The sequence below is a fragment of the Apteryx mantelli genome, chromosome 9 (genome assembly GCF_036417845.1).
Source record: "Apteryx mantelli isolate bAptMan1 chromosome 9, bAptMan1.hap1, whole genome shotgun sequence".
Taxonomy (NCBI): domain Eukaryota; kingdom Metazoa; phylum Chordata; class Aves; order Apterygiformes; family Apterygidae; genus Apteryx; species Apteryx mantelli.
In genome coordinates this window covers 20045170-20057160 of record NC_089986.1, presented here as the reverse complement: position 1 = coordinate 20057160, position 11991 = coordinate 20045170, and the positions used below count along the sequence as shown (strand labels likewise).

At 43.9% G+C, this 11991-nt stretch overlaps 1 protein-coding gene across 1 annotated transcript; it reads left to right on the top strand.

Annotated features, from left to right (window-relative positions):
- The first annotated feature begins 9613 nt into the window (after positions 1-9613).
- Positions 9614-11692, top strand: CCL20 (C-C motif chemokine ligand 20). The gene is made up of 4 exons (XM_013944332.1): positions 9614-9695; positions 9977-10091; positions 10929-11006; positions 11298-11692. The coding sequence occupies exons 1-4, from the start codon at positions 9614-9616 to the stop codon at positions 11323-11325; spliced, it is 303 nt and encodes a 100-aa protein (XP_013799786.1). The 3' UTR covers positions 11326-11692.
- Positions 11693-11991: the final 299 nt, after the last annotated feature.

The following is an 11991-nucleotide window of genomic DNA, read 5'->3' as shown; positions in this document are numbered from 1 at the left end:
CCATCTTTCACCTTCACTTTAAGATTGTCAGTGTGGTTCACAAGTTGGCTTTGAACTCTTCATTTCTGCAAAAAATGTGGTCAAGGAAAACGCATCTATTTTCTATGGCTACTGAGAAAATTTTGGTCTCTGATAGACTTAATATTTTAGTAATTCTTTCACATGAGCTGCGTGTTATATGCAAGAATGTAATGATCCTTTTCAAAAAAAGTACCCAATGCTCTAAAAGTCATGACCTGTTTTCTCACCAGCGCCGACCACAGATCCCTCCCATGACAGCTATGTTCCACATGACCGATGAGCCAGACAGGGTCAGTGGGTGTCTTGCCTCCAAAGAGAAGGTTATTAGGCAAGTGGTCTCCAGATACAGAGCTTGTGCTGACTTTGCTGATTTTTGATTTTTTGCAAATCCCCATTTTTCATTCAATTCAACCATGTAACAAAATAATGAATAAAGATAGTGCCCTTAAGAGATGAAAAAGAGAATAAAATCTCTTAGGCTTTACCTTTAAAATTTGTAGGGGACTCAAGTCGCATGTAGATGTGTATGGTATGCAAATCCTAGCACCTTAAGAAAACAAAACAAAAACACACACCCAAAACATCAGTCTCCTGATCTGAGAAGATCTCTGCTTGAGGGTTAAACTTAGTGACTTTGTCATCCTATATGTATTTATTGTAAATCTAATTCAATACACACTTTTAACTTGTCCCTGTAGCCTTTTTTTTGATTGCATGCTGTCTTGATCTCCAATTAAGTAACAAAAAGGAAATGATATATAGGTCAAAGAAATCTCATTTAAACTAGTTAATACTTTCAGTGACTAATGTTGACTTACTGTGGATTGCCAAAGAGGCGTGATGGGAGGAAAAACCCGAGAGTATTTCCAAGTAACTTTCCGTGTTGAAAGAGCACTTTAAGGTGTGTTCCTTCCTATACTTGACCTGGTTATCCTGAATCCACCCACTGGTGGCAGATTTTGCCCTGTTGTCATGGATGGACGTTTCATTTCAGAGTAAAAATCTGCATTTGCACAACTTGCGTCTGTAGGAAGTTTCAGCTCAGCACCTCTGCTCTACCTTTTTTTTTTTTTTTTTTTTTTTGCCCTCAAGGTGTATCTCACATTACATGCTCTGTGAGAGACTTTAATTTATTGCGCCTGCCTAGGGTAAAGTCCTGCTGGAAGAAAGTCTGCTGTGTTTTTAAGAGCCTGCATAACTAGCCAGGTTCTTCATCTGATGCTAAGTGTCTAATGACATTTGAGAGATAGTTAAGCCACAAATGTACCATGCTGCTAGTGTTTGTTTAAAAATGAGAATTCTTGTACTCCAAATGTCCTGCATTCTTGTGATACGGAAGGGTTTGGATAGCAGGGTCACCAAACACTTGCAGTGAAATGTGTACCAGAGAGGCCTTCTTATCCAGCAGTGAATTTTGGATTTGTCCCTTTCATGAAGAATAAGTCCTGTCCCGTTCCCCCCCCCCCACACACACACACACATGGTCTAAGATTTTTCTCTGTCAGCCCTCATTTTCCTGTTAGTTTGTTCAAAGATAGTTGTAGTCTGTCATACCCTGGTGTGTTAGGTTGTGTGCAGACATAGACCAAAATTATTTTCTGATTCAAGGAAGACTAAGTCCAGTAAGTCTGTGTAAAAATGTTCTGGTAAAACAGAGTTCAGCGTGGAATAGCAGATTTGTCAAGCACAGACTGTTTGGCCTAAAACAGCTTGTATCTGAGCAGCTTTTCTGCTGGATGAAAGGGTGGGTGCTTACAGAACAAGCCCTCGTTGTTTCTAGGAGACCCCTGAAGCTTATGAGCTTCGTGTCTGGGAATGGCATCTTCCTTTAGACCCTGGCCAAGGACTTAACCAAGAGAGCACTGCCGCAGCTGACTGGAGTTGTCCAGTGGATAGTGAAGGTGAGGCCAGCCATAATCTGGGAAAGACTTTGAGGACTAGCAAGTTATGCTGAAAGATCAAGGGGAGCCTCACAGAGAGAGGAAAGTGACCCCGGCAGAAGCATTCTCAGTGGGTACCGGGGGCAAGACTGCCCCTGTTAGGGCCCCAAAAAGCCTCTTGCAGAAATCAAGAGGTGAAGAGCTGAGGAGCAAGACAAGAGTTTTAACAGCATAGGGGGATAAGCTGCCAATAGTTAGTATCTCAGTTAGGTAGTACAAAAGAATCTAAGAGCTGGGATGGAAGGACCTAGAGTTGGAGTTTCCGTGGAAGAAGAAGGAATCGTGCACAAAGGAAAGTCTGAGCAGGTTTGTTTGAACTACTATGGTTTAAGTCTTCTCCCCTCAGGAAAGTCCCCGTTACATAACTGTGCAGTTCTGAAAAGCTACAGCGACTGCAGCACAGCAACCTGACTTGAGAAAGCCTGTGTCCGTGGTTACTCTGTCAGTACCCACGACACTAAATCACTAAATAGTATTAACCAATATCTATTAAAAGCGATTTTTCTTTTTCCATTTGGCAATCCAAAATAACCAGGTCTTATTGGATATTCCTAAACTGGTCTTCCAGTAACACATGACAAAATCCCAGTTCTGTTAAGCATGTACTAAGCAGCCCAGAGTGACAAAGCCCTCCAAATGTCAAGTCTGATTTAGTAAAACCTTGAGTCAATGAGTTCTCTTGGTCAACCTAAAACTTTGCCATTTCAGATTATTTAGCTCTTCTTCCTCCTTTTTTGGTTCTTTTTTTAGGTATCTTTCTTTTAGTTTTTTTTTAGTTTTACATTAACTTAAAAAAGCACAGAATATTAAATTAAAGAAGCTTCACACTTTCTAAATTATTCTCTTCTAATTTTCAGACAAAGCTATTCACCATGTTTGACTTGAATTCATGAATAGCTTCAGCACACCTAAAATTACATCTCTAGTGAAATGTAATTGCCTTTTTTCCCTCCCCCCCACCCAAGGCATAGTATCTTTTTCCCTCTTTCTGAATTCCGTGTTTTGTGGGTGGTTTTTTTGTTTGTTTTTTTTAAGTGCAAGCCCTCATTTGTCCATACTGGAAGGTGACTTCATGTGCAGGCTGTAGATTTTGGCCCCAGCCACTTTCCTTCTCCAGGTCATCTTTGGGATCTGTGCATCTCTTGGAAACTCTTGGGCCACGTGACGGGAGTGGAGAAGTCTCAACTGACATGCAGAGAAGTGAGGAGGTAGTGCTAAAGAAAACCAGAATTTTTGGGCTCAGCTTGGGTGGGTTGCATGATGACTGCAGTGCAAAAAGGTTGCTAGCATGTTTTTTTTTTTTTTTTCGGGGGGGGGTGTGTGTGTGTCCAGAATACTAGACTGTAGTAAATCACACTTATTTTTTTCTGTTTCTAAGTAGTTCCCCCCCCTTTTTTTTTCCTTCTCTTTTCTCCTGTGAATGACATTTTGTTGTCTCAGTTCCTTTCAGGAGATATTGGATGTATCCTCTCAAGTGATTCCTTTCCTTCTTCTCCATTCCTGTAGAATTTATACAGAAAATAGGCATTTCTCAACTTCTCTGATGGTCAGAAACATCAGATGATGTGTGTTTTCTATTATGCTTCTTGTGCCTAAAGACACTTATGACTTTAGATTGGAAGGGAGGACAAGCTGTAATAGTGAATCTAATGTAACTTAAAGCTCAGCTTGTTAGGCAGCTTTTTATTGTTTCTTCGTCTCCTGATTTCTTTCTTTCCATTTTCATTCTTTGCCGTCAGCTTTTTGAGAGGTCCACTTCCGTGAGAAGGTTGTGTGCTACCATGAATGGCAACAGGGCTGAGTAGGGTTAACTTTGAAATCGGAAATTTGCCCATAGAACTCCAGATATTCAGCTCCTGGTCCTGTATGCAAGTAGCAGCAAGCAACTAGTGGCACTAGGATGGATGCTGTAGATGCACCAGGCCTCACAGCCTGCCCTTTTGATAGATCAGAGGTTCATTTCTCCCAACAGGCATGTAATTTGTCCCTAATTGCACCAAACTAATGTCATGCAATAACATTTCTAGACTTGTTTCTCAGAAGGTGCAACATATAACTAGTGAAAACTGGTTTCGCTGCTCAGATAAGGATTTTTGGCAATCAGTCATGTAAGTGTTGAACTGTAAGAAATCACTGTATTGCATCATGGCCTCTAAAATGACAGAGAAATTGAGCAAGTTACCTGTGGAACTTTTGTGCTTGGGATTTATTCCATATTTAATCATCAGAGGATTATGCAATAACTCTTGATTTGACCTTGTTCCTTTGTACTGGTACCTTTCTCTGCCCTTTGCTCTGTCAAAGTTTTCCTGAAAAATTGGAAATTACAGAAGGGAATTTCCCATTTAATTCTGTTCTTCCTGGTTGATCAGCTGTATTGCTATAATGCTTTATTTTCAGCAGTTCAGCTAAGGACTGTAATATATACTGAAACAACACTGTGTGAGGCTGGATAAAAATGGAAATTGGGGTAAACCACTTCTAGTCAATAACATAACAAAGATACTGACAATTTTTTTTATTATAGGGAACAGGTGAAGATACTATAGACAGGGTTTAAAAACTTCAAGATAGGTAAGGGATTTAAAAAAATAAATAAAGAATCTTTCATGTTTAATATTAGACCTAAACCTATAAATAAGAGGCTATAAGCTGCAGTCTATCAATCAAACAGTTAACCATCCTAAAATCCCTCTCTGTGTCTGTCTTGAAGTCAAAGGAATGCTTTAAGCCTTGCATCTGTATGGCTGTGTTTAGGGATCTTCTAGCAAAGCTGCATAGTCGAGTACATTGCCATCCTTGGGCCACAGTTTCAAAGCATTTCAAACTGTTTTCCAAACCCTATACGGTTCTGAATTTCTATGTGTACGCAGATTTTCATATGCAAAATCTCACATGAAAGCAGATGCAGATTTATTTACACAACTACACTTGTACATGCAAATCAGCCGGTCTGCTCCAGCGCTGCGTAGTTTCCCGGTTTCATAATGGAAAAGTGATGGGGCAAGCCACTCTCCCAGAAATAATCCCCGTTTTCCCCTGGGTAGGTGTGTTCATTGAGACTGAACTAAAAGTCCTTTCAGCGCTTCAGACTATCAGCAGGCTATTTTTTGCGAGTAAAACCCCTCTTTGTGATAAAAGAGAGGAAGCGCGTTACATGGAGACGGCAGCCTGGGGCTCCTGCTGCGGATCTGCAGCCGCTGTTGCCTCCTTCCCCTGCCGCCGGTGCGGTCTGCCTCCCCGCGCCCATTTGTCGGCTCTCCCGCTAACTTCCCCCAAACCGCGCAGAATTGCTGCTTTTGCAGTTTTACCTTGGAAAAGGCTCCATTTTCCCCAATTCATTTCCCTCTCCTTTTACTGCTCAAACTGTGAACAGCTACGCTGCATTAGCAACAGGTTGCCTTCACCTTGCCTTGTGTGTTTTACATATTTATATATATATATATATGTTGTGTTATGTGTGTGTGTGTGTATATATGTATACAGTAGAGATTTGGCTTGCTCCACAACTTTTCTTCTGGCCCCTGGAACAAAAGGAGGGAGGTTTAGGAGAGGCTGAAGCCTTCTGTGGATCTGCATTTTTGTCAGCTCGTCGCCTTGCGAGTGTGTCAGCAGCAAGAGCAGGGTTTGCAGGGGGGACCAAGCAGGGGACACGGGAGAGAGGGAGCTGGTGGACTTCAATGAAGTCAAGTCGGAAGCGACAGATGAGTAAACTGGGAAACTAAAGGAAGAAAAGGAGAATTAGCTGTGAGAGAAATCTTAAAAAGAGGAAAAGGTGGGCTTGACCGTAGCTTGGGAGGGAGCGCAAGCGTAAGCGATGTCATGGGACCGCAGCACAGCTGGGGCCTCGGAGGTGTCACGTCCCCGCTCCTGCTCCGGAGCCGGAGCAGGTGGCTCGGGCGAGCTTTGAGCATTTCCCAGGGTATTCAAGTGGGGATTTCGCATCCCCTCTGGGGCAGCTTGTCCCGCTGCTTAACCACCCTCACTGCAAAGAGGTTTTTTTCTGTTTTCCTTATGTCTAATGAGATTCCCCTTCTCGCCACCTCTCCTTTTGCTGTGCATCTCTGAGAAGAACCTTCACTGCCCCGGGAGGCAGCCGAGGGCACCACCTCGACCCCCCTCGGCCCTCCCTCTGCAGGGCGAAGAAACCGGCCTCCCTCAAAAACGGGGGCTGCCGTCCTTCCCCACGGCCGCCGCCGCCGCGCAGCCTGCTCCTCCCTCCTCCCCGTCACGCTTCTAGCCCGGCGGCAGCCCCTGAGGAGCAGCACCCAAACCCGGCCGGGCTCTGCAGCGCTGACCCCCACCCTGCGGGGCCGTTTTGTCGCTCACCCAATCCTAAATCCTGACTTAGCCGCGCGGGAGCTGAAGGGAGGCAGCCGACATCGGCGCCGGCAGCCGCGGCCTCCCCAGAGCGAGGAAGCGCCACCCTCTTTTCCTATGGTTTTTTTGCCATTTGTTTGCGTTATTGAGTTGTAACCTGGCGAGAGATAAGATACGGCTATGAGTCCCATCAGGACTTACCAGGCAACTTACTTTAGCCGTGTGCATTAAACCTTTTGTTGATTTTTAACTACTTTGCGCAAACAAGCGGCAGGCACTTTGCACATGCTAAGGATAAACAGAGGGGCGTTCCTCTGCGAGGGGAAGCCCTCCTCGTGGAGTTTGCTCCAACTTTAAGCCTTAATCGAAATTGCTAACTCCAGCGCCCCATGAGCTAGAAGCCCCGCTGGCGCCCCAGCCGCGAAACCCGCCAAGGCCGTGCCGGCCCTTAATTCCGGGTAGGCAAGGGGTCCTGAAGTGAAAAGAGGAGGATTCTGTCCAAAAAAAAAAAAAAAAAAAAGAAAAAAAACCACATGATGGAAATGAAATACAACCAGTGCGAACCGGAGTCCGAAGGGAGTCTTGGGGTGCAAGGCCACCTCCATCTAGATAACTGCATCAGTAATAACATAGAAAGCCAGAACTGCCTAGGTAACGGCGCTGGAAACGCCACATCTGGGCAGGGATTTAACAGAATTGGGCCCAATGAGTAATTAGGCGGTTGTTTGCTTGGGAGGAGTCTGGGCAGAGGAAAGGAGGTGCGGGGGTGGTGCAAGGGGGGCTCAGGGAAAGAAGAAAATGCAGAAAAGGTATAAAATCAGGTGGAGAGCAAAAAACAGGGGGACGCTGTGGCAGCAGGAGTGTGGAGGCCGACAGGGCTGCCCGCAGCCGGCCTGCGGCCCCGGCATGCTGCAGGGACCCCGCGGGCGACCTGCCGGGCTCCCGTCGGGTCTGCGTCTGAAGGACTTGGCGTGCGAGCGTGGAGTAAGAAGGGTTAAATTTGTAAGGAAAAGCGACAGAATTTGAGTTTAACAGCACTTATATGGGTGACTTACAAGTTTTCTTTATAGTAATATAACCAATTTAGTAATGTAACCAGTGTATCAATACTAATAATAAGCAATAGAATTGCAATTCAATATTACTTGCAATGAAATAACTGTGCAGTAATATTATAATAACAGTGGTGTGTTTATTAGCCAGTTAAGGCATTATTAGTTTTTTCAAGGTGTATTGCCTAAGCAAGAAACCCTATAACCATCTCTGTCAGCTATATCTCAAGCCTCCAGCCCAAAGGGGAAGAGTGGGCCCTAGGCAGCAACAAGTACATTATCAATATGGGAGACAAACTGATCTCTGTCTTAGATCTGTCTCTGTTAGCAACTCCTTAAATTGGTGTTTGCATAATGCTTTTGATGCTCATGATACTAATCTGTGGGTAAAAGATATGGTTACTATCTCAACACTCTTAGAAAATTCTCTTTTCAAAGTAGCTGAAGATTTTCCTAGTATTCATACTACAGTGAGGTGGGAGGGTGGAAGGGGAGGAATGAGGAATGATAAACCAATGCCTAATTTTCACATCTTCTTGAAGGCAGTTTCTTGGTAGAGACTGGATGCAGTGAACTCTTTTAAAAAAACAAAACAAAAAAAACCCCTCTAAGACTGTTACTGGATAATCTGGGAGAATTTCCAGAATCCTATGTAGCTTCCACATTATTTAAAAAAGGGGGAAGGGGGAGAAGTGAGAGAGAGAGAGAGAGAGACTGGTTTATTGCCTGTACCTGGGTGCTGCTTGTGCTTGTTGATACTTCTTAATCTAGAAATGCTTTTAAGTGGTTCATATTTAACCATTCCTATCTGTCTGAACAGGAAAATGCTGCCAAGCTGGACTTTATCATTTCAGATGCTATCACTCCAGTTAGCTATTCCATAGCATTGCCGAGTGCTGACTTAGAACAGCTCAGACGTAGCTGTGTCCCGAGACATGTGGCATTGTGCTTTTAGCTGTGTTTCTTTTTATGGCATCCTATTACGCACGATAAAGCAGTAAAAAAAGCAGCGTATGTCAGGGTGCGGGACCTTGCCTCTTCTCCTTTCCCTTGGCCGGTGCCAGCGGCTCTGAGCAGAAGCATCTCTAGCACACGTGAGGCTGGGCATGCTGCAAGGCCACTTGTATGCGCCCCAGCCATACGAGCTTCCCTAATTCTGGCTACTATATAGAGAAACTGATTTCTATGAATAATGAGCTGTTCCAAAAGACTTTGATTTCTTACATTTCTAGGAAGAAATAACAGGATGGTATCCTTCATGAGATGCGTAGGACCGACCGTCTCTGAAGAACAGAGGGGTGAGTATCTGTGAACAGGCAGCGACCCAGTGTGCTGCCCACGTCCTTGAGCCCTAACTGAGAGAAGCTACCTTTAAGCTTGGGTTACTCTATAACCCAAGATTGTGTCCACTTTAGTCGGACGTGCAAGAGTTGCAATGCTTGTCAGGGGAAGGCAATTAAACACAGCTGCTATTTATGAAAAAACATTGATGCATTCTGTACAGAATTCAGTAGAAAACCTAGCTCCTGTTCCAAGCTGCTTTTAAAACTCAATAGCTCAGATGTGTAATGAACAGGCAGAAAGTGATTGCAGCAAGTATACAGTAAAAGAAACTCTAAATAAACCCGTTTCCATGAATACTGAATGTGGCCTACATGGACCCACTAATACTACAATCTAGAACTAAGAAAGCTCAGAAAGCAGTAATTTGGGAGGTCTGATGTTACTGTGCTGGCCAACCAGCAAATATTAATGCAGTCCTTTGGTACTGTAGAAGACAGAGCTACCCAGCCTCTGTGAGGATGCTATATTGAGATGATTGTCTGGGTTAGGCTCACCTCTCTCTGCCCCAAATTTGGGTTTATTAAACTAGAGCAATGCAAATATGCAGTTTCTGCAGGTAGCATTCAGATTTTGACTTTCCTCATTTCACAGCCCACACTTCTGCCCCTAAAAATACACTTATGGTTCACCCACAGAACCATTACCTCACAGACTTTTATTTCCTTTGCTTTTTGGCTGATTTTTTTTCCCCTAACCTACTTTAAAAAAAAAAAAAATCCCCGGTGCGCCGCACTCAGTTTATAGCACCAGGAAGGTGTGCTCGGGCCGTATAGGGCACAATGGAATTTGCCATGGGGAAACCCAGTGATGAGGCTGGAACCCGCCCGCGCGTGAATTCCCGCAGCTCCCGCTGCTGCTTTATAAGCAGGTATCGGAGCGGCAGGGCTGGCAGGAGCGTCGGAGCGCCCAGGAGCACAGTGGCAGCGTGCTGTGAGAATGGCTGGCTTTAACTGCAAGAGCTTGGTTCTGGCCTCCCTGCTGGGGCTGCTGGTGCTGTTGCTGTCCGGTCCCTCCCAAGGTGAGTGAGCCAGGGCGCCCGGCCCGAGCAAGCGGTGCGCGGCGCTGCTCTGGCGCGTGCCAGCCACACCGGGGGGTGTGCGCACATCTGTGTGTGCGCCTTCGTCCCGCTGCCAGATGTGAGCTGGAAGGGACGTTAAGAGCCTGCTGCTTGCTCCTCGCCGTCCTGCCTCCTCTCTTGTGTCAGCGGGGAGCGGGGTAGTCGGGGGGCCGAGCAGCGGGCGCCCTCGGCAGCATGGTCCGAAGGGCTTTTATTTACCTCGCTGTTTTCCTTCGTTCCAGCGCAAAGCAACCAAGATTGCTGCCTCTCCTACAGCAAAGGGCGCCTGCCTCGGTGGGCCATAAAGGGCTATACTGAGCAGCTCTCCAGCGAGGTCTGCGATATCAGTGCAATCATGTAAGTAACCTTTCGGGAGATCCTGTGTTTTTCCTGAGAGTCATGTATTAGCCTTAGGATGTCTGTTTGGGCAAAAACAATGATTTGAACATTGTAAGCTTGATTTTTTTATTTTTTATTTTTTTTTTGGGGGGGGGTACCTTTTTCAAAAGTTTAATCAAGTAGATCATATATAATACTTGTACACAAAATATTGCAAGACCTGTAGTTGATAGGGACTATTAAATCACAGGATAGCTGCACAATGTAAATAATAAACCTGGCATTTTAGGAATCAGCTGCGTAAACAAGGATGCGCTTAGTCTTCAGTTTAGCCTAACTCTGGCCGACACCAGCTGTTCTCTTGCTGCAACCTGTTCAGTCACATAAGTGATGAGCCTTGTCTTAATTCACAGAGATCAGAAATTGTCTCACAAGGATTTAGCCCTCCTAAATGTTGATCTGTCACCATAGCTTGACAGCAACTGTTCTCCTTAGTATCACAAATTATTTCTTGCATCCAGTAAAGTTCTTTGTCTCAATGTCTTCAACAAATTGAATACAGTCGTAGGGCACAAAAAAAGATCCCCAAGACTAAAGAAGCTATCGTGTTTAAATTCCATTAGTTTTTTCTTTTTGCTCATGCAGTATTGGAAAGGGGGTGTGTAGCATCCCTTATCTAACTGGTGTTTAGAAAAGTAGTTGCTATTCTTTATATGGAGTAACACGATGAATTTTTCTGTTTCACTAAATACAGCTTCATAGTATTTACTAGCAGGATTTTTTATGTGATTTTTTTTTTTTAGCAGCAGTTTTTACGATTATTCACTAATATTTTTACCGTTATTTCTTTTCCAGTTTCCATACCCAGAGTGGACTGAACGCCTGTGTAAATCCTAAGGAAGCCTGGGTGAAGAGGCATCTTCTTTGGCTGAGGTAGGAATCTAAAAATCTAAAATCTGTTAGGTTGATGAAAACAGAGCATAGGTAAAAGCCCTTTTCTTGCATCTCTGGGAGGCCACTTCTGATGGCAATTCTGAACATGTTTGTTTTTCTGTCTCCTGTTAGACGTGATTACTTTTTAGATTCCTCTCTGGGACAGTCGTGTCATATGTCCTTTTTCCACCTGAGCTATTCTCCCTGTATTTGCTAAATCTGGGAGAGAGATATCTACAACTGATCTGTGGCTGAGATGATTTATGTGCGTTCTCTCATTCCTTTTAACAGCCAAAAGCTCAAGAGGATGTCGATGTGATGTGGTTTCCAGCAGGGAACTAAACACAGACGTGGCTGAAGAACCACTTGGTTCAACCTCTCGGTTGAGATTGTTGTGTTGTACACTGTTGTGTGCTTACTAACCACTGTCACTGGCTTCTTTGGAACCGTTGAACTCCTCAGGTTGATTCATATTGCATCACTGTTTTGCTTGAATTAAGCATTTTGTTAAAGTTTCTATTTTACTTGCTAATATATGACAGTAGCTTACTATTCAGTAAAGAATACCTTAAGCTATTGTACAGAGTGTGTATTCTATAAGGTTTATTGCATAGTTGTTTTGTATGTGTGCTGTGTGCTATTCAGCATATGTAAAGCAGGTTATTTATTCTCTTTATTTTGTTACTTCTTTGGCACTTTCTTGTGCCAAAATATGTTTCCTTTTAATTCTACTTAGCATGATAATACATTTTGAACTATTGTTAAACAAGGTCTGTTTGTGTGAAAAATGAAAACTGGAGATTTAAAAAAAATAAATGAATCTGTCTACATGTGATACGTTTTTTTTAATTGAAAAAGGTAACTTCTCCCTTGAAATAAATTCCTTTGCTTGTGAGCCTCCGGCTGAAACAATTATGCAAGTGTATTCACACCTATTAAAGCCACAGCCCAGCTTGTTCTCTCTGTTCGCCCTATGGGTACTTAC

Bases quoted from the DNA above. Each gene is read 5' to 3' on its own strand.
- CCL20 (XM_013944332.1), top strand. From the start codon at position 9,614: ATGGCTGGCTTTAACTGCAAGAGCTTGGTTCTGGCCTCCCTGCTGGGG. The intron at 9,696-9,976 runs GTGAGTGAGCCA...CCTTCGTTCCAG, and splicing joins GCTGTCCGGTCCCTCCCAAG to CGCAAAGCAACCAAGATTGC. The intron at 10,092-10,928 runs GTAAGTAACCTT...TTTCTTTTCCAG, and splicing joins TGCGATATCAGTGCAATCAT to TTTCCATACCCAGAGTGGAC.